Raw genomic sequence first — 22993 nt, 5'->3', positions numbered from 1 at the left:
CTGTCATCCCCCCCTGTCTCCCCCTCTGTCCCTGCCCCCCCTGTTCCTGTCACCCCCCCTGTTCCTGTCACCCCCCTGTCCCTGTCACCCCCTCTCACTCTCCCTGTCACCCCCTCTCACTCTCCCTGTCACCCCCTCTCTTTCTCTCTGTCACCCCCTCTCTCTCCCTGTCACCCGCCTCTCTCCCTCTGTGTCACCCCTTTCCCTCTCTCCCTGTCAGCCCCCTTTCCCTCTCTCCCTGTCACCCCCTTTGCCTCTATCCATGTCAGCCCCATCTCTCTCCCTGTCACCCCCTTCCCTCTCTGTCACCCCCCTCTCTCTCTCTCTGTCACCCCCTCTTTCTGTCAACCCCCCCTTGTCTCTCTCTGTCAAACCCCCTCTCTCTCTGTCAAACCCTCCCTCTCTATCTCAGGGGGGGGAGTGGTACAGCTTCTCGCCAAGGGTGCTGGAGACCCTAGGTATGCCTCTGTGTCCAATAGGGAGGCATGTTGGATAGTGGGAGGAAACCTGACCAATGGATACATAGGCTTTGATACAGTCCCAGTGATTGGTAGAGACTGGCTGTCTCAGTGCATTATGGGATACTGTATAAAACCCAGGAGCACATGTGCTGTGGGGTCTTTGGCAGGTGAGCAGAGTCCCAGAGGGAGGGTGGCAGCTGCCTCCTCCTCTGTAGCAGTGGCATGCGGCCTGGGGACCAGAGGAAAGGAACTGAACCCAGAGGTCCAGGAGAACTGACTGAAGGGTAGAGACACTGGAGACCCTCGAAAACTGTATCCTGAGTAAAGGGGATCGTGTCTAGGGGCCTGCCCTGAGGGGGGCCACCCTGGTGTAGGATAGTCAGAGGATGGGTGTCAGTCTGTGGAGTGAAAGGGGAAACTAGGCAGGCATCCTGAAGATAATCTATCCAACTAAGTCGTCTGAAAAGAGACTTGACCTAAATTCATCTAGTGGCAAGGTGAATCTGCAGCCTGGCTGCATTTCAAGACAGGAGTCCTCATCCATTGTGAATAGTTTAATTTAGAGTATCCCACTCTACCCTTCTCCAATCCCTGTTTAAAATAAACACCAAAAACAACTACTGTATTTTCCGGCGTATAAGACGACTGGGCGTATAAGACGACCCCCCTATTACATGATCTACCGGTAATACTTATACTTAGGTTACCTTGGAGATATTATACTCGGCGTATAAGACGACTTCCCATTTTTGGGGGATTTTTTTGAGGTTCAAAAGTAGTCTTATACGCCAGAAAATACAGTACATACCCCTGGACTGATCATTGACTGAGCTAAAGAAGTAAAGTGTTAATCTGTGAATGTCAGTGTTGCTAACGGTAACCCAGGGGGACCCATGAGTGTGTTATCCAGCAGTCCTCAAGGGGGCAGTGCTACAAAATGTAATGCAATTTAAGTGTAAGATACATGTATTGTTAATGTCACAAAATTAGCCAGAACAGAAATGTGTAAAATCGCATCAAAATTGCTGCAAAATCGCACCACAACTGCTCCTGAAATCAATCACACTTAGAAATCATACTGCATCAATGTAAACCATGGCTAAATCCATTCATCATGTGTATTCTTCATGAATCTTGGTGTGCTTTGTAAATTTCTTTCAGATCTGTGCAGTAATCCAGTGTGAGACTTTCCCTCTGTGTAGGAGCTTCCTGTAATAAAGACCTCTCGCTGCTACACTCTCTCCTTGTGCAGGGTGACTGGTCTTGTCTCCGCCCCTCCTGTAGTTTTCTGCAGGCAGCCTGTAGAGGGTGGGGCTTGCTGGGTCCCTCCCACAGCTCTGCTCTCTGCACAGGCTATGTCCAGCACAGTGATGATGTCACTGCTACTAAATGAACTTATAATAAATTAAACGATATACTAAATTAAATTATATCTGGGTTGGCATAGACATTTGCTACACAAAGTGGATATATATCCTTTGTGATGAATGAGAAATATACTTACAGTAAATGAACATTTTTGTGCCCAGAGTTTATCTTTAATGCTAGGTTCACATATGCACAATGTGACAGTGCTCATGAGTTGCTGCAGTTTTTTTTTTTTTACATGTTATTGTGCATTCCAGTAAATCAGATTATTCATTGGAAATTGCACCAAAGAAGTACGTGACTCATTTTTTTTAAATAGCACCATTCCAAAATGCATGGTACTTTGTTACCAAATGTTTTGTAGTGTGATTTCTCATGCATTTTAGAAAGGGGGTTTGGGGTACCCTTGTCATATTATTGGCACTGCAGTGCATCTGTATAAATAATGTACTTTTTTGTGTTGTATCACAGACCCCAGACCTGGCTGGCTTATTTGTCCCAGGTTCAATTCCTTGTGAAGCACATGGCAGCCAGGCACACAGCAATTCACAGTCTATTAACTCGGAAAGTGCATGATTTTTTATATTTATTTGCTAGTTTAACTTGGGTAGGGTGCAGGAATACTCCAAACTAGCAGAAAAAAAAAAAAAATGGAGGACACCTCTAACTGTACTGTCTTTTCAAGGTGTAACCACCCTCTTGTATTCAGTGCTTAGTAAACTACAACTCAGAGGACCCCAGGGGAGTATCATGAAATCAGTGGGGCTGTGTACAAGATATAAAGGTGTATACAAGATATAAAGGGGGGCCTAGACACTGAAAAAAAAAAACACACGTATTGTGTGGCTGCGAAAAGTGGGTGTAGTTTTAATTGTGCTAAATATTAGGTGTGGCTTAAAGGGGGTGTGGAAAATAGAGTCTGAGATGACTTGCATATTACAGAATTTAGTAATGTTAACCACTTTACCGCTGCTCACTAGAGCTCTACTGCGGCAAAGTGGTTCGATAACGTCTGGCGACGTAGGTCTACGTCGCCAGACATTCCCCTCTCTCGGCGGCACTCGCGCGCCGCCGGAGGCTCACTCCCGCTGTATTCAGTCACAGCGGGAGTCGGGCCAGGGGAGGAGCAGCGGCGATCGCCACTGCTCTTCCCCAATCATCGGGGAATCGAGTCTGGAGATCCGCCCGCTTGAGTAAAGAAAGCGGGCGGATCTCCTAAGTGACAGGCAGGGTCAGATTGCAGGGTTCAGCATAGCTGAACCTGCGATCTGTCCCTGTGTCACTCAGTCACCTCCCCCCACACACGTCAGAAAGCACCAGGCATACATTAACCCCACCCTCTCCAATAAAAATTAACCCCTTCCCTGCCAGTGTCATTTTTACAGTAATAGTGCATATTTATAGTACTGATTACTGTAGTAATGTCACTGGTACCCCCAAAAGTGTCAAAAATGTCAGTCAAGGGTCCGATCTGTCCGCCGAAATGTCGCAGACCCGCAAAAAGAAATCGCAGATCGCCGCCATTATTCATTTAAAAAAAAAACACCAAAAACGACAGAAATCTTTCCCATAGTTAGTAAACGCAATAACTTTTGCGCAAACCAATCAAAATACGCTTATTGCGATTTTTTTTTACCAAAAATATGTAGCAGAAAACAAATTGGCCTAAAATGATAAAAAACTTTGATTTTTACATTTTTGGGGGGGGGGGGGTGGATTTCATATAAAAAAATGTGAAAAATATTGTTATTTTTTCAAAATTGTCGCTCTTTTTTTGTTTATAGCGCAAAAAGTAAAAATCGCACAGGTGATCAAATACCACCAAAAGAAAGCTCTGTTTGTGGGAAAAAAAGGACATAAATTTTGTTTGGATACGGCATTGCATGACTGCTCAATTGTCAGTTAAATTCGCACAGTGCCGAATCGCAAAAAGGGGCCCAGGCGTAAGACAGCAAAATCCTCCGGTGGTAAAGTGGTTAAATAGGGAATGTACAGTGCGGAGTTTACGGCGGTGGGTATATGTGCAGGAGAGGGGTGTGGAATGTATGGCGGTGGGTGGTATGTGTAGGAGAGGTGTGCGGTGAGTAGTATGTGAAGGATGGTGTCAATAGGGCAGTGGACAGTGTCAGTAGTTTTTTTTTTTTTTTTACAATTTCATTTTTTTATTTTTACAATTCATTCTTGTTTTTTTTTTTTCACAATGGTTTGGGAGGGGGCAGTAGACAGTGTTAGTAGGACAGTGGTCGGAGTCAGTAGAGCAGTGGATGGTGTCAGAGTTTTTTTTTTTTCCCAAAAAGCTTTATTGAACAAAGTGCACATTAGAGAAGAGTACAACAGTTGAACAGTTGGACAGAGTTTTTTATTTTATTTTTTCATTATTTAAAAAAAATCCCATTTTTTTTTTGTATGGAGCTAATACTTTTTTATTTTATTTTTAATTTTTTCTTACAATTTCATTTCTAAACAGACCCCTAACATCTCTTCTCTGAGACAGAAAAGGGGTCTGAAGTCACAGATTCCCCAGTCCCTTTCTCTGCAGCCTCGGCTGCACTGAAACAATTGAACAGGAGACAGAGGCCCCTGTTCATTCATAAACTGAGGCAGAGTGATCAATGACTCTGCTTATTCTGAAAAGGAAGGGATCAGTAAATGACATATTTACTGGCCCCTTCCTCCACTCCCCATCTTGACATATTCCCTGCAGTAGCCGGTGGGAGAGGAGAGGAGGAAAGTCAGCAGCACTGTGGGGTGACGAGGGGGGCCCAGGAGCACACAGGGGGATCAAAGAGCACACAAAAAAAAACACAAACATATAGGTGCTAAGAAGTCTATCCGCACAGCATTTCATAGTAATGTATAATGACTGTGAAAGATCCAATTAAAAGTCCAATAAAAAGTCTTATATAAGACAATAATAAAAGTCCTGCTGCACCAGGCAGCTTTTTTTCCGAGAGGAGGAAGAAAATTCTGGAATAACATGTGAAAGAGAAAAAACAGAAAAGCGCTCTGGGTGCAGACTGCTTTAATAAAAATACGTAGAAAACAAATAAATAGCAGCAACTCACCAAAGCTGATGGTAATAGGCTGACATGGAAGTACAGGTGTCCACTGGGTGGTGCCGTCTGGGACTTGGCGCATGCTCAGAAACGCGTTGTGCATTTTCGGGTCCCGGGTTACCAGCTGTGTCACGGACGTGACTCATCCTCCCTCTACTGCGGTGTCAGCTTCTGTTGGATGCTCCAGACAGTTCGAGACCAAGGCCGGCCACTTCCTCTCCTGTAACCTACGGCTCCACAGCCCACTGCATACAGTATATCCATTAGAATGACGGCACCACCCGGTGGAACCTGTACTTCCATGTCAGCCTATTACCATCAGCTTTGGTGAGTTGCTGCTATTTATTTGTTTTCTACATATTTTTATAAAAGCAGTCTGCACCCAGAGAGCTTTTCTGTTTTTTCTTTCACAAAGAGCACACAGGGGGCTGGAGGAGCACACAGAAGGGACCAGAAAGGAAGGCAATCTGATGGAAAGTCAGGAGTGATCAATGTGGTGGTGGGGGCAGGTACAAGCACCAATCTCCCTGTATGTTTTTTCTTTAGGCAATGAGATACCCCTGAAAGGGAGAGTAGATGAAGCGGCTTTCAGCTGTTTTATTGAAAAGGAGATTGGTGCTTGTAAATGCCCCCACTGCTGCACCAATCACACCCTGACTGTCAAATTTCACATGCTGCAGGAGGTACCAACCAGGGATGGATCATCCATGGGTGCAGTGTGGGTCAGAGCACAGTGGGTACCCCTCCCTCGGTCCCCAAGTGCAGTGCACCCATGAGTGATACACCACTGGGGGACATCGTTGTGAAAGTAAAGCCTGAGTCAGCAAATTGAGCTCTCTCAAAAGGTGACAAGGACAGTGTATATTGTAGGCTTGTACTCACTGTACCCTGTGTACTTCAATGCTTTCTTGCAGTACTGGATGGCTCCAGGTCAGATCCTTTGTGGACTTCCTGCACTGTTCTTCAGGAACTCTGGGCATGGGTCCCCTAGTTCTAGCTGTAGCTGGGACCCAGGTAGACTTCTCAGCTGCAGCTATCAGCCAAAAGAGCCTTAGGCTTAGTCTTCTCCCATAGGAACAGGGGCCTTGCTTTTCCAGACCCAAGCCTATTTACACACACCTTACCTACTGACCATACTTCCTGCCAGGGATTGGCTGAGACGGTATGAAATATGCAAGTGAGGGTCTGGCTCTTTCATCCACTAAATTCTGGAACCTTCCAGAAATCTGGGGAAAGCAGTAAAGCCTGCAACTAGCATGACCCAGAACAGCCAAAAGCAATAAAACCTCATTCAACTGGCTACAGAGGCAGGATAGTTTGCCTAATCTGTTAGCAACCTACAGTAGCTTGGGGGGTGCTACAGTGTGCTAAGGGGACACATGCAATTTCAAGTGTGTTTCTGCAATGAAAAACAAGAAGATCCTGCGCTAAGTGAATTAATAGAAATTGATATTGTGAAGCAGCTGAAACACTTGATCTATATAAATCAAAAATTATGGAAAAACAAATAGTGCAGCGCTATCATGAAAATTGAAACATATATATAAATTAATACAAAGCAATTGTCGAAAATGACACAACAATAGGTGCAACTCCAAATTAATAAGGTGACCAAAAAGTGCAGATATGATCAGTATTCAATGTGCATATAAAGTGAAAAAGTCCAAACGTCCAAAGGTATATATGCAAGATCCAAAGTGAATGGTAAAGGAAGACGTTGAATTCCCAAGAGGAAAAAATAACTGGAAAAATACCCGTGACAAATCTGCTATAATGGCTGCTTACCAGAAGAATCTGCCCCCAAATTAATGGTCAGGCCATATACGCTGGGATATATATCTGAAACACTCCTCTTAGTATGATCCTTAAGTGGGGCAATCAATCTCTCCCAGGTCAGATTAAGCACGATCCAAGTACATGTAAGCCACATGCGTGGGAAAAGAGACACGAAGACCCATAGTGTAAACTAGTAAAGATGAGCAGTTTGATTTATTAAAGGTTGCACTTACATCCAGTAGGTAAAAGAATCGCTTCGATACAGCATGTAAAATCCACGGCGTCCCGCGTGTAATGTGCAAGCCAGGCTTCAAGGGGCGTGGTAGTTGAGCGTCAGGTACCGCCCAACCGGTTTCGTCATACGTGACGTCGTCCGGGGCATGGTGATGTCAATGCTCTGTCTGTCAATGCTCAAGTGTGAAAGGAGCATAAAGGTGATCAATCTATATCTGTATATTATCTTGTAATCTTCTTCTTGTCTATGTTTTATCCCCAGGTAACGTAGTTAACAATGGACCCCTTCAGGAGGTCATGGTTCCCCTAATCGACCGCAATACATGTCAAACATATTACAATGCAGGAAGTTACTACATAATTCAGTATGATCAGATTTGTGCCGGCTACAAGGATGGGGGAAAGGACTCTTGCCAGGTGGGTAACTCCAAGATCATTTCAGCATGGCTCCCCTTTAGGTCTGGATCTCTTCACAGCAAGCAGAATCAATGCATGACATCAGTTAAAGTGACACTAAACTCTATATTTTATTTTAAATAAAAAAGAGGTTATACCTACCTGATGTGTGCAACAATATTGCACAGAAAGCTCACTTACATCAGCTTCTAGCTGTCCCCACCAGAGCTGATGGCTCTTCTCTCCTTTGGGTACCTCCTTTGCAAATCTGCTAAATAGGCACTGGTGCATATCCACTCCCAAGTCAGGCACCGCTCCCTCCTCACAGGAGTTTTACTGATAGCAGCAGGAGCTTATGGCTCCACTGCCCTTGGTTTTTGCTGCCAAAACAAGAACTGAGGGGAGCAGTGATGGAGCTATAGAGAGTGGTGAAGCAGTGACTTGGAGCCAGCTAAGTGCTTAGGGGTAGTGGGGTATGACATACAATATCTCACAAAAGTGAGTACACCCCTTTACATTTTTGTAAATATTTTATTATAACTTTTCATGTGACAACACTGAAGAAATGACACTTTGCTACAATGTAAAGTAGTGAGTGTACAGCTTGTATAACAGTGTACATTTGCTGTCCCCTCAAAATAACTCAACACACAGCAATTAATGTCTAAACTGCTGGCAACAAAAGTGAGTACACCCCTAAGTCAAAATGTCCAAATTGGGCCCAAAGTGTCAATATTTTGTGTGGCCACCATTATTTTCCAGCACTGCCTTAACCCTCTTGGGCATGGAGTTCACCAGAGCTTCACAGGTTGCCACTGCAGTCCTCTTCCACTCCTCCATGACAATATCATGGAGTTGGTGGATGTTAGAGACCTTGCGCTCCTCCACCTTCCGTTTGAAGATGCCCCACAGATGCTCAATAGGGTTTAGGTCTGGAGACATGCTTTGGCTAGTCCATCAACTTTAATGTCAGCTTCTTTAGTAAGGCAGGGGTTGTCTTGGAGGTGTGTTTGGGGTCGTTATCATGTTGGAATACTGACAAAAATAATAAAAATAATAAAATAAATAAAGTCCCAATGTGACAATAATCATGAACATGCACATATAAAAGGTGATCCGCTCGGTGAATCCTCCACCCGGTAACTCTATCTTCTCACCTCAGCATAAGCCCCTGTTTTACCAGCAGGGCTAACACAGCAGGAAAATTATGAAGATGTTCCAAAGGGCTTGACGAGAGACACTGCAGAGCCACCTCTTAAACACTCCACTGAGCTCCGGACATATAAGCGTTCACTTCACAAAAATTTCCGCAGAGCATGGAAAGAAATCCGGACATAGTGTTTTATCCTAATAAACTCAGTTTATTGCACATAAAATAATTAAAATTACCTGGAAAAGCACTGTGAAACAGTGCACCAAATGCACTTGTGTGTAAAATAGAGATGCTTCCTGGTACCGATGGATGGCGGGTGATGTCACCGGCCCCTCCCCCTCCATAGGCATTACGTCCCAGGGCGTACTCTTTTTTGTGAGATACTGTATAATGGGGCATTTTTAACCTTAAAGTAAATGTAAACCTGATTCAGGAAATTTGACCTAAACACATCTATCTGCAGTATTTTCTTATCCCACCCCAAAGACCTGAATCCTGTGGCTTTCTCCTGCTCAGTTCTTCTGTTATCAGCATGATACATTCTGACAAGTTCTCTGTCAACTGAGATAAAACCAGGCTGCAATTTGTGTCATGGGAGGTTGCTATATATATTAGCAGACAGCTAGTCTTGTCACAGCACAGCTATTCCTTCCTCTGCCTATGTGGAATGGGGGTGTGTGCCTTTCCTCCAATCAGCTGTGACACAGTGTAAGGCTTCACTACACTCCCAGTGCTAAACAGATATAGAAAATCTCTAACACGTTGTGCACTTTCTAAAGAATATTTAAAGCTGCAGACAGCAGATATGCATGTAAAAATGATGTAGGGAGGTTTGTTTTATCTCTGTGTATCACCTGAGGCTGTTCATTTCACTGGGTATATGTGATGGTTTACATCCACTTTAATGCAGAGAATGCATTAAGGTGAAAAACATTTACAATTTAGAACCGCTTAATGCTTAGATTGGACCAAAATGTTTTTGTTTTTTTCACTTGAAATGGACTGGAAAATGTTAGATGCTCTGTCATTTACATGGAAGGGGGGGGGCAGTATCTGGGCTCCCCTTATTTTTAAAGGGGGGCTTTAGATTTCAATAAGTCCTCTGCCCGCAGACCCCCACAACCACCATGCCAGGGTTGTGGAGAAGAGGCCCTTGTCCTCATCAACATAAGGACAAGGTGCTTGCCAGAGGGTTACCCCTGGTAAAGTACTCCTCCATGTTTAGGGCATATGGCCTAGTAAGGTTCAAGGAGGGGGGGCATACACTTACCAGCCCCTTTCCTGGCCACTAAGGCTGCATATTTGGACAAGGGTCTGGAATGGTACTCTTTGCCCGCCTATTGTTCACATTCACCGGTCAGTTAGGAATGCCTGGCTGACAGCTGATTGTGTCGGCAGTCACTGGTTGTTAGGATGTTGGCAGCAGTGTTGGGCGAACAGTTCAAGCCAAGCATAAGTTCAGCCTGAAAATTGTCTGTTCGCCCATTCAGCGAACATCCGAATTGTCGGGGCGTTCGACAGTTTGTTTGGCCCGCTGAATGCCCCACAATGAACTACCTGCCGCACAGTGCATTGGAAGCCCTTATTTGCTGAAGCAATGAAAGCTTTGCCAAAACAGGGCACATAGCATTGTCAGAGTCATAAATGGACACAGTCATGATGACTCTCTCCAATCATGGCTCATTGCTCAGACCCTCCCCACACTATAAAAGGTCCCTTCCCAGAGGAGCCATTTGCAGTGTGATATTGGAGTGGAGATGGATATAACAGGGCTCTGTTCATTGGTACTAGCGAGTTAGTGTGCTATTGTGATTCTATTGTGAGTGTAATGTATCAGTATAGTGTGAATATAGTGATAGTGCAGCGTGAGTATAGTGCGACCGTTCATTTTACTGTAGTGTCAGTTTAGTGTGTCAGGGCTGGTTTACTGCAGTATATTGAATTGTTTAACTGTAGAGTGTCAGGTCAGTTTTACAGCAGTATATTGTAGTGCATCAGGGCAGCTTTACTGCAGTATATTGCCGTGTTTCAGGGCACGTTTACTGCAGTATTTTTAATTGCATTAGTGCACTTTTACTGCAGTATATTGAAGTGCATTAGTACACTTTTACTGCAGTATATTGAAATGCAATAGTGCACTTTTTATTGCAGTACATTAAAGTGCTTTAGTGCACTTTTGCTGCAGTATTTTGACATGCATCAAGGCACTTTTACTGCAGTATATAGAAGTGCTTTAAGTCACTTTTACTGCAGTATATTGAATTGCTTTAGTGCACTTTTACTACAGCATATTGAAGTGTGTTAGTGCACTTTTACTTCAGTATATTGAAGTACGTTAGTGAACTTTTACTGCAATGTATTGAAGTATGTTAGTGCACTTTTACTGCAGTATATTGAAGTGCATTAGTACACTTTTGCTGCAGTATATTGAAATGCAATAGTGCACTTTTACTGCAGTAAATTAAAGTGCTTTAGTGCACTTTTGCTGCAGTATTTTGACATGCGTCAGGGCACTTTTACTGCAGTATATAGAAGTGCTTTAGGTCACTTTTATTGCAGTATATTGAATTGCTTTCGTGCACTTTTACTGCAGCATATTGAAGTGCGTTAGTGCACTTTTACTGCAGTATATTGAAGTACGTTAGTGCACTTTTACTGCAATATATTAAAGTACGTTAGTGCACTTTTACTGCAGTATATTGAAGTGCATCAGTGCAGTTTTACTTCACAATCCATTACACTACACTGACCAATACACTGTCCACTACACTACACTGTCCACTACACTACACTGTTCAGGCTGGTCAGTGTAGTGTAGTGGTCAGTGTAGTAGTGTAGTGTCAGTGTAGTAGTACACTACACTGACCACTCCACTACATTGACCACTACACTGTCCACTACACCACACTGTCCACTATATTACACTGACCACTACACTAATCACTACACTACACTGTCCATTACACTATGCTGATCACTACACTCTCCACTACACTACACTGTTCAGGCTGATCAGTGTAGTGCAGTGGTCAGTGTTGTAGTGTAGTGTCAGTATAGTACTACACTACACTGACCACTAAACTACACTATCCACTACACTACACTGTCCACTACACTATACTATCTATTACACTACGCTGACCATTACACTGTCCACTGCACTACACTGTTCAGGCTGGTCAGTGTAGTGTTGTGGTCAGTGTAGTGTACTACTACACTGACACTACACTACTAAACTACACTGTCCACTACACTATACTGTCCACTACACTACACTGACCACTACATTGTCCATTACACTGACCACTACACTGTCCATTACACTATACTGACCACTACACTGTCCACTACATTACACTGTTCAGGCTGGTCAGTGTAGTGTAGTGGTCAGTGTAGTGTAGTGGTCAGTGTAGTAGTGTAGTGTCAGTGTAGTAGTACACTACACTGACCACTACAGTACACTGTCAACTACACTGACCACTACAGTTCCCTTGTCCACTACACTACACTGTCCACTACACTACACTGATCACTACACTACACTGTTCAGGCTGGTCAGTGTAGTAGTGTAGTGTTAGTGTAATAGTACACTACACTGACTACTACTCTACAGTGACCACTACACTACACTGTCCACTACACTACACTGACCACTACACTACACTGTCCACTATACTAAACTGTCCACTACACTAAACTATCCATTACACTACACTGACCACTACACTGTCCACTGTGCTACACTGTTCAGGCTGGTCAGTGTAGTGTAGTGGTCAGTGTAGTAGTACACTATACTACACTGTCCACTACACTACACTGAACTCTACACTACACTGCACTAAATTGACCACTACATTACACTGACCACTACACTACACTGTCCACTACACTACACTGAACACTACACTACACTGTCCACTACACTACACTGAACACTACACTACATGGTCCACTACATTACACTGTACTACACTGACCTCTACACTACACTTTCCCCTACACTGATCACTACATTACACTGTCCAATACACTACACTGTTCAGGCTGGTCAGTGTAGTGTAGTGTAGTGGTCAGTGTAGTGTAATGGACAGCGTAGTGTAGTGGACAGTGTAGTGTAATGGTCAGTGTAGTGTACTACTACACTGACACTATACTACTACACCGACCACTACACTACACTGACCACAACACTACACAGACCACTACACTGTGCACTACTCTACACTGTTCAGGCTGGTGTAGTGTAGTGGTCAGTGTGATAGTGTAGTGTCAGTGTAGTAGTACACTACACTGACCACTACAGTACACTGACCACTACACTACACTACACTGGTCAGTGTAGTGTCAGTGTAGTGACCAGCCTGAACAGTGTAGTGCAGTGAAAAGTGTAGTGTTCAGCGTAGTGTAATGGATAGTATAGTGTAGTGAACAGTGTAGTGTAGTGTAGTGTAGTGGACAGTATAGTGTAGTGGTCAGTGTAGTGTACTACTACACTGACTACTACACTACACTGACCAGCCTGAACAGTGTAGTATAGTGGACAGTGTAGTGTAATGGATAGTATAGTGTAGTAGTCAGTGTAGTGTAGTGGACAGTTTAGTGTAATGGAGTGGATAGTGTAGTGGTCAGTGTAATGTAGTGGTCAGTGTAGTGGTCAGTGTAGTGTAGTGGACAGTGTAGTGTTGTGGACAGTGTAGTGGTCAGTGTAGTGTAATTTAGTGGACACAGTGTAGTGTAGTGGACAGTGTAGTGGTCAGTGTAGTGTAGTGGTCAGTGTAGTGTAGTGGTCAGTGTAATAGTGTAGTGTCACTGTAGTAGTACACTACACTGACTACTACACTGTCCACTACACTACACTGACTACTACACTGTCCACTACAGTACACTAACCACTACAGTACACTGACCACTACACTATCCAGTACACTACACTGACCACTACAATACACTGTCCACTACACTACACTGACTACTACACTGTCCACTACAGTACACTAACTACTACAGTACACTGACCCCTACACTGTCCAGTACACTACACTGACCACTACACTACACTTTCCATTACACTAAACTACACTGTCCACTACACTACACTGACCACTACACTACACTACACTATTATTATCATACAGGATTTATATAGCGTCAACAGTTTGTGCAGTGCTTTGCAATGTGAGGGAAGACAATACAGTTAAAATACAATTCAATACAGGAGGAATCAGAGGGCCCTGCTCGTTAGAGCTTACAATCTAGAAGGGAGGGTCAAGTGAAACTCTGAAGAGGAGGGTTTTCAGAGATTGTCTAAAAGCTAATAGAGTAGGAGATAATCGAACAGATAAGGGTAAGGAGTTCCATAGGATTGTAGAGGCTCTGGAAAAGTCCTGGAGGCAAGCATGGGAGGTGGTGATGAGGGAGCAAGAGAGCAGGAAGTTTTGAGAGGAACTAAGAGAGCGATTAGGTTGCTATTTTGAGACCAGCCTAGTGATGTAGTTGGAGGCTAAGCTGTGGAAGGCTTTGTAAGATGTTGTTGGTATTTTGAATTGAATTAGTTGGGTGAGCAGAAGCCAGTGAAGGGCTTTACAGAGAGGAGCAGCGGACACTGAGCGATTGGTAAGGTGGATGAGTCTGGCGGCAGCATTCATGATGGATTGAAGGGGGGATAGCCTGTGTAGAGGTAGGTCAATGAGAAGGGAATAGTCGAGGCGCGAGATGACCAGGGAGTGAACTAAGAGCTTTGTTGTGTCTTTGGCTAGAAAGGGGCATATTTTGGAGATGTTGCGGAGGTTGAGGCGGCAAGATTTGGACAGCGATTGGATGTGGGGCTTGAAGGAGAGTACAGACTCCAGGACAACACCTAGGACCTTGGCATGCGGGGATGGGCTGATAGTAATGCCATCGATATTGACAGAGAGATCAGGGGAAGGGGCACGTGGTGGAGGAAAAATTATAAGCTTGGGTTTGGATGGATTGAGTTTGAGGAAGTGGTGTGATATCCAGACTGAAATATCTGATAGTAAATTAGTGATACTGGAGGAGACTGAGGGAGAGAGCTGAGGGGTGGATAAATAGATTTGAGTATCGTCAGCGTAGAGATGGTATTGGAAGCCGTGGGAGGCTTGACCCAGAGAGGAGGTGTAGATTGAAAATAGGAGGGGTCCAAGAACAGAGCCTTGGGGGACCCCAACAGAAAAGGGAAGAGGAGAGGAGGAAGTAGAATTGTAAGTAACGCTAAAGGTGCAGTTGGATAAGTAGGAAGATAACCAGTGAAGAGTACAGTCACAGAGACAAAAGGTATGGAGTTTTTTGAGGAGGAGGGGATGGTCAACCGTATCAAAGGCAGCAGAAAGGTCCAGGAGTAGGAATACAGAATAGTGTCCATTGGTTTTGGCCATTAATAGATCGTTTGTCAGTTTTAGGAGAGCAGTTTCATTGGAGTGTTGAGGCCGAAATCTAGACTGAACGGGATCAAGGAGGCTATTCTCGGCAAGGTGGTCGCACAGTCGGTTGTAGACCAGACGTTCAAGGAGTTTGGATAAAAAGGGGAGCAAGGAAATAGGGTGTAGGTTGTTAAGATCGGTTGGGTCCAGTGAGGGCTTTTTAAGTATGGGGCTGACTAGTGCATGTTTTAGAGAGTTGGGGAAGATGCCAGAAGAGAGGGAGAGATTGAAGATGTGGGTTAGAGAGCATAGAATAGGGCCAGAGGGTGAACGTAGCATTTGCGAGGGAACAGGATCCAGAGGGCAGGTGGTTAAGTGGACGTTAGCAAGTAGTTTAGCAACTTCGTCTATACTGGTGGGGTTGAATGAGGGAAGTAGTGACAGCACCTGTGGGCATGAAGCGCAAAGCATGGAAGGTATCTGAAAAGGCAATGATCTCCTTACGAATTGTATCAATCTTCTGTTTGAAGTGGTTGGCAATCTCCTGGGCAGTGAGTGAGTAGGTGGGAGGAGGACAGAGTAGAGAATTAAAAGCATCGAAGAGTTGCCGGGGGCGTGATGACAAGCTGTTAATGAGAGTGATAAAAAGGTCTGCTTGGCAGTGTGGCGACTGGAATTGTATTTTTGGAGGGCAGATTTATATTGGTGGAAATCTATCTGAAACCTAGTCTTACGCCATAGGCGGTCAAGAGCACGGCTATGCTTTTTCAGACTTATAGGGTTATCTGTTTGCCAAGGTTGAAGGGGTCGGTCGGGGCCTGATTCGGTGTGTAGTGAGGGGGGCCAGTGTGTCCAAGGAGGCTAAGAGTAAAGTGTTGTAGACAGAAGTGGCTAGGTTAGTGCAGGACAGGGATGTGATTTTGTCATAGAGGTGGTCGGTAGCAGAGTAGAGAAGAGAAGAGAAGGATTGAGGTGGCGTAGGTTTCTTCGGGCAACTGTAAGGTAGCTGGAGGGAGAGGAGGTGGAGGAGAGGGATAGAGTGAAACTAATAAGGTAGTAATCAGAGATAGGGAAAGGATTGTTTGAAAGGTTGTGCAGAGTGCATAGGTGGGAGAAAACAAGGTCAAGGATATTGCTTTCAGAGTGAGTAGAAGCATGTATCCATTGCTTCAGGTCAAAAGAGGAGGTTAGACAGAGACGTTTGGAAGTGGCAGGAGTGTTAATATTAATAGGGATGTTGAAGTAGCCGAGAATGATAGTGGGGATTTCGGAAGAGAGAAAGTAGGGTAGCCAGGCAGAGAAGTCATCAAGAAAGGTCGATACTGGTCCAGGGGGGGCGGTGGATAACAGCTATCCTTAGAGAAACAGGGGAGAAAAGATGAATGCAATGTACCTCAAATGAGGAGAGTGACAGAGAGGGAGGTGGGTGAAATACCTGAAAGGTGCTATGTGGGGCTAGAAGGATCCCAACACCCCCTCCCTTGCGTCCATTGGATCTGGGGGAGTGAGTCCAGAGAAGACCATCTTGGGGTTGGACAGCAGAATTGTGTCAGATTCATGAAGCCAGGTTTTCGGTGATGGCAAGTAGATTAAATGAGCTAGTGATAAAAAGGTCATGGAGAGAGGTGAGTTTATTACAGACAGAGCGGCCATTCCAAAGGATGCAAGAGAAAAAGGGTGTCATGGACTTGCAATAGTGTTTGGCAGCTTTCCTGCTCCTTCATGTCTGCATTAGAGGCCAGACTCCCCTTCTGGCCCCTTTTTATCATCTCTCCTCCCTGTTCGGCCCCACCCCAGGCCATCCCAGGAAGTCTATATTAACCAGTGCACTGCAGGGCTGCTTTGCTGTTCAACAGGGTTTGTTAGTTGTTTCCTGTCTGCCATGTGCTTGATCTACCTTTCTGTGTACCGACTTTGGCTTGTCTCTGACTACTCCTGTTTGCCTGTGACCCTGACCTTTGGCCTGTTCTTGGTTACCCTCCTCTGCCTGTTTTCCTGACCTTGGCTTACCCATCACTATCCCTTGTGTCCTGAGTGGCTGCTTCCCCTCTCTCCCTACGGAGCATAACTCGGGGGACCCCAGGGACGGCGACCTGGGTCCAGCTGCAGCCAAGTCCATCCTCACCACTAGGGGCTCTGGTGAACACCTGCTGGGTCTTAGACTCCGCACCCTGGGGAATCTTGGGCTCACGTTCCTGTCCATCCGCAGCAGTCAGCTACTGGGTTCACTACCTTGCTGTGCACCCCTGCTTTCAACAGGGTGCAGTCGTCACCTGGCCACAGGTGACCTGACAAAGGGAGTCTAGTCTTGGGAAGAAGAGAAATGGGAACTAAATTGTGTTGATTGCGGCTGCAGCCAGATGGTGCAGGGTAATAGGTGTGTTGAGTACAGGTAAATGATGGAGGCCCAGGATTTGGGGCTATGTCTCCAGAGGTTAGGAGAAGCAGAAAGGTGAGGGTGGTAATATGGGAGTGTGATTTATATGAAGGGACATGCCCCAGTGTCCTTGAGGTTTTGTGTGCGTGTGGATTTAGAAAAAGCAGGAGATGGTGAGTGCAGTAATAAGGAGAGGACAGAAGTGAGGGTGATATATATAAGCTGTGGGGGTGGAGAAGAGGGGCGAAGGAGAGAGAGTTTAAGGATAGAGGACACGGCTGTCAGAAGGAGTGGTAGAGAGTGCATGTTACAAGGAGAGAGAGCTGAAGGGGTAAATTAGATCACCTGCAGTCTGTGTGGTGTTTATCTCAGCCTTTCCTTTGTTCATTCACTTTGTGCATTCTCAAAGTGCAGAGTCAGAAGTGCGCCCACTTATAGAAATACCCCCACTTTGAGAATGAGCCCCTTGCAAACGTGCCTTCCCCAAGAGAAGCTGTTCTTATATATTGTTAGAGATGGGGGTGGGTGCTTTCCAATTAACTAATCAGGAATTAATAAATTAAGGCTGGATAAACAGAGCAGGATTTTCACTTCAGAAACAGATTTATAATTGGAGAGCTAATAGAGATAACTCATAGTTACATAGTTACATAGTTACATAGTTAGTGAGGCTGAAAAAAGACACAAGTCCATCCAGTTCAACCTATGTGTGTGTGTTTGCTTTTAACCGTACATTGTATACCCCTGTATGTTGTGGTCTTTAAGGTGTCCATCCAATCGTTTTTTGAAACTATCAATGCTCCCCGCTGATACGACTGCTTGCGGAAGAGAATTCCACATCCTTACCGCTCTTACAGTGAAGAACCCCTTACGCACTTTAAGGTTAAACCGCCTTTCCTCTAGTTTTAGTGAGTGGCCACGTGTCTTATTGTATTCCCTTACTCTAAATAGTTTGTTCCTTATGCTCGGGTCGCCAGTACAGTATTTGTACATTGATATCATATCCCCCCTCAAGCGTCTCTTCTCCAGAGAGAATAGGTTCAGTGCTTGTAGTCTTTCCTCATAGCCGATGTCCTCCATTCCCCTAATTATTTTTGTTGCCCTTCTCTGGACTTTCTCCAGTTCCAGCACATCCTTCCTGAGGACCGGTGCCCAGAACTGGACAGCATACTCCAGATGTGGCCGGACCAGAGTCTTGTAGAGTGGAAGAATAATCTCTTTATTTCTGGAGTGAATCCCCTTTTTTATACATCCCAGTATTCTGTTGGCTTTGCTTGCGGCGGCTTGGCATTGCATGCCACTGCCAAGCCTGTTGTCTACCAGTACCCCCAGGTCCCTTTCCATCCTAGACTCACCCAGAGGTTCCCCCCCTAGTGAGTAGCTTGCTTTCTGGTTTCTGGCCCCCAAGTGCATTACTTTACATTTTTCTACATTAAATCTCATCTGCCATGTAGTTGCCCACCCCGTTATTTTGTTCAGGTCTGCTTGCAAGATTTCCACATCCTGCATAGAAGATATTGGCATGCCTAATTTAGTATCATCTGCAAATACTGAGATTGTACTAGATATCCCCTCCTCTAGATCATTTATGAATAAATTAAACAGGATTGGTCCCAGGACAGAACCCTGGGGGACCCCACTTTCCACACCCGCCCAATCCGAGTACTCCCCATTAATCACCACCCTCTGTACTCTCCCCTGGAGCCAGTTCTCTATCCAGGTACTCACCTTATGGTCCATACCTATCTTCCTTAGTTTGTACAGTAAGCGTTTGTGGGGAACGGTGTCAAAGGCCTTTGCAAAGTCCAGATACACCACATCCACAGGCTTACCTTTATCTAAGTGGCTAACTCTAAAGATTAAAGGCTATAAAAGGTTATAAATTAAAGGTAAGAGATAAAACATTGCAAAGAACAGTCTACAGATGGTTAAACAAATAAACAAACATACCACATTTAAAGAGAGAATATAGGAAAACGCAGGTTTCAGAATTTCAGCATTGGGTGGAAATGGGCAGCAGTTGGAACATACCTGTGGAAAGACAGAAGAAGTTTTCAAATGACATTCAGATGTTAAGTGCAGAGTCAGAAGTGCACCCACTTATAGAAATAGGCCTACTTTGAGAAAGAGCCCCAAAAGCAAATGTGCATCCCCTTGCAAACGACTACACTGTTCAGGCTGGTCAGTGTAGTGTAGTGGTCAGTGTAGTGTAGTGGTCAGTGTAGTAGTGTAGTGTCAGTGTAGTAGTACAGTGGTCCTCAACCCTGGTCCTCAGGGCCCACTAACAAGCCAGGTTTGCAAGATAACTGAAACGCATCCCAGGTGATATGATTTGCTGCTCATTGATTGCAGTACTCTAGTCTGCATCTCCCCAAGGTAATACTTAAAATCTGGCCTGTTAGTGGGCCCTGAGGACCGGAGTTGAGGACCACTGTAGTAGTACACTACACTGACCACTACACTACACTGACCACTACACTACACTGTCCACTACACTATAATATCCATTACACTACGCTGACCACTACACTGTCTACTACACTGTCCACTGCACTACACTGTTCATGCTGGTCAGTGTAGTGTAGTGGATAGTGTAGTGTAGTGGTCAGTGTAGTGTACTACTACACTGACCACTACACTACACTGACCACTACACTACACTGTCCGCTACACTACACTGACCACTACATTACACTGTCCACTAAACTACACTGTCCACTAAACTACACTGTCCACTACACTACACTGTCCACTACACTACACTGACCACTACACTGTCCATTACACTACGCTGACCACTACACTGATCACTACACTACACTTTCCACTACTCTACACTGTTCAGGCTGGTCAGTGTAGTGGTCAGTGTGATGTAGTGGTCAGTGTAGTAGTGTAGTGTGAGTGTAGTAGTACACTACACTGACCACTACAGTACACTGACCACTACACTAAACTGACCACTACACTACTCTGTCCATTACACTAAACTACACTGTCCACTGCATTACACTGACCACTTCACTATCCATTACACTATGCTGACCACTACACTTTCCACTACACTACACTGTACAGGCTGATCAGTGTAGTGTAGTGGTCAGTGAAGTAGTACACTTCACTGACCACTACACTACACTGTCCACTGCACTACAAAGCCACTACACTAACTACTGCACTGACCACTACAATACATGGACCATTACACAGTCCACTACACTACAATGCCCACTACACTACCCACTACACTAACCACTACACTACACTAACCACTACACTACACTACACTACACTACACTGTCCTACCTACAGTATTTCTATACTGATCACTACACAGCGTGACCCTAACTGCTCTACCCTCACTCCCTCTGTCTGGCTGGCTGCTGCCACAACAGGAGATCCAGGCCGGAGAAGAGGAGGAGGAGAAGACCATGGCGGTTCACAGCGAGGTGGAGGCGGGACTTCAGGAGCAACCCGTGCGCATGTGCCACCCTAAATTTTGCGCCCAGGGCCACAGTCCCCTTGGCCCTCCCACGCAATGCCACTGCTTATCAGTATGCTCAATGGAGCCATAGTGAGTCCCGTACTTGGTTCAGTGCTCACTATGGCACCACCATACAACATATTCTCATAACCCATTTATGCATTTCTAACAAAACCAAACACTGTATTATTTTACCTGACCTATGCCCTTTTTTTGGATTGTACTGAATAATTTCTGTCATATTTTGTTAATGTTTTGACTTAATATTCTCAAAAAAAAACTTAATAACTTGAAGACCAGATTTTTTAATAGCACCAATTTTTTTAATGGCACTTTTTGTTTACAAGTTTAAATCAGTATTTTTGTTAGAAAATGACCCCAAACATTATACGTTTCTTAGCATAGACCCTAGGGAATAAAATGCCAATTGTTGCAATTTTTTATGTTACACTGTGTTTGCGAAGTGGTTTTGAGGAGTTACAGGGGAAATCTAGCATTGGAATTATTGCTCTCGCTCTAACCTTCCCAGCGAAACCTCACATGTGTGGTGGGAATACCGTTTACATATGCGTACACGACTTACGTATGGGTTCACTTCTCCGCGAGAACACGGAGGGATGTGTGGGCTTTTTTTTTTTTGTTCTTATTTATTTAACTTTTTATTTTTTATTTTTACACTGTCTCTTTAATTTTTTTACATTGTTATCACTTTTGTTCCTATTACAAGGAATGTAGACTAGGGATAGACCGATTATCGGCAAGGCCGATATATCGGGGGCCGATATGCACTTCCCCCGATATATCAGTATCGGTCCCGGAACTGCCCGATAGTGCTGATATTTTTGTGTCATTCTGCCTTCTTAGGCCGCCTCCCTTGCCTTGGACAGCCTCGTCTGGTGTCGGGACTAGTCTCGCAGGAGTGTATCACAGCCATACACCCACCCACAGCAGCCCGGTGCCAGCCACCTACATCCACAGGCCCTGTACCAGCCAGCCAGCCACAGGCACTGTACCAGCGAGCCAGCCACAGGCACTGTACCAGCGAGCCAGCCACAGGCACTGTACCAGCGAGCCAGCAAGCCACCCACAGGCCCTGTACCAGCCACCCACACACCACAGGGTGCCAGCCAGCCACCCACCCACCACAGGGTGCCAGCCAGCCAGCCACCCACCACAGGGTGCCAGCCAGCCAGCCACCCACAGGCCCTGTACCAGCCAGCCACCCACAAGCCCTGCACCAGCCAGCCAACCACAGCCCCTGTGCTAGCCACCCACCTACCACAGGGTGCCAGCCAGCCACCCACAACATGGTGCCAGCCAGCCAGCCATTAAGCATTAAACAAAAATGAACATGTTCAGTACCAGATTTGTGTCAAAAATTGTCTTTATTTTTCAAAACTTTAAATGTACAAAATATCAGCCCATATCGGCTGATACCGATACATTGTGACCAAAATATTGGTATCGGTATTGGCCCTGAAAAAAACATATCGGTCCATCCCTAATGTAGACATCCCTTGTAATAGAAATAAGGATGACAGGTCCTCTTTATGGAGAGATCTTCGGTCAAAAAGACCCCAAATCCCTCCTCTGTACCCAAAAGCATTCAAAACACCAAGATTGGTGTTAAAATGCTTTTAAGTTTGTAAAAACGGCATCCGTTGGCATCCGGGTAAATCGGTCATCACTTCCAGGTTACCATAGTGGAGAGCCGATCAAAGCTGATTCCGGCTTTGTTCAGCTCTCCTACCACCAGTCAGCGGACATGCAGGCTTGTTGCTCTGGTCTCCCTGTGGGACTGGAGATCCTGAGCAAGCGGCGGAGGGCCGTGGGAGGGGCAGCAGGGAGGGAGTAGCTCAGATCGCTCTTACAAGAGAGCCGACTGCTGGCTCTAAAAAACGTCTGCAGATGTAGTTGTAATACCAGTATAACAACGAAAGTCCAGCAACATACAGGTACATCTCTGGAGCTGAGGTTATACTTGCCTGCTCTGTTACCTGGTATTCCGCTAAACACCTCTTCATTCATCCATTTGTACAAAATTCTCTGTAGGCTGCACACAGGGCCGGGACAAGGGGTGGGCACTGGGCAGCTGCCCTGGGCACTGTGGTATCATGTGAGGTGGTGGGCACCACAAGGAGATTGGGGGGAGGGGATTTGTGTTGAGAAGGAGACTATGGGGGGGCAGAAGGGGGTAAGAATCGTTCCAAGAGGGCAAAGTTGGGGAGGTGTGTGAGTGGTGATTTGAGGGGATTTATGTTAGGAAGGGGGATGAGGGAAGAGGATTTGTGCTGGGGGGGGGGGATTTTTT

The 22993-nt window shown here is 45.3% G+C and overlaps 1 protein-coding gene across 1 annotated transcript in view; it reads left to right on the top strand.

Moving 5' to 3' along the window:
* LOC309558211 (transmembrane protease serine 9-like) overlaps positions 1-22993 on the top strand; it is a gene marked incomplete at both ends in the record, with an annotated part of 116697 nt that overhangs the window by 37697 nt on the left and 56007 nt on the right. The window contains one exon of the mRNA XM_082261233.1: positions 7158-7312. Within this exon, the coding sequence (XP_082117359.1) occupies positions 7158-7312 (155 nt within the window). The remainder of the gene's footprint in view (positions 1-7157; positions 7313-22993) is intronic.

Source organism: Pelophylax lessonae, assembly GCF_965119305.1.
Source record: "Pelophylax lessonae genome assembly, chromosome: 6".
In the NCBI taxonomy this organism is placed as follows: Eukaryota; Metazoa; Chordata; class Amphibia; order Anura; family Ranidae; genus Pelophylax; species Pelophylax lessonae.
Note: the sequence above shows the minus strand (reverse complement) of the source record. Positions and strands in the feature narration are given on the sequence as shown.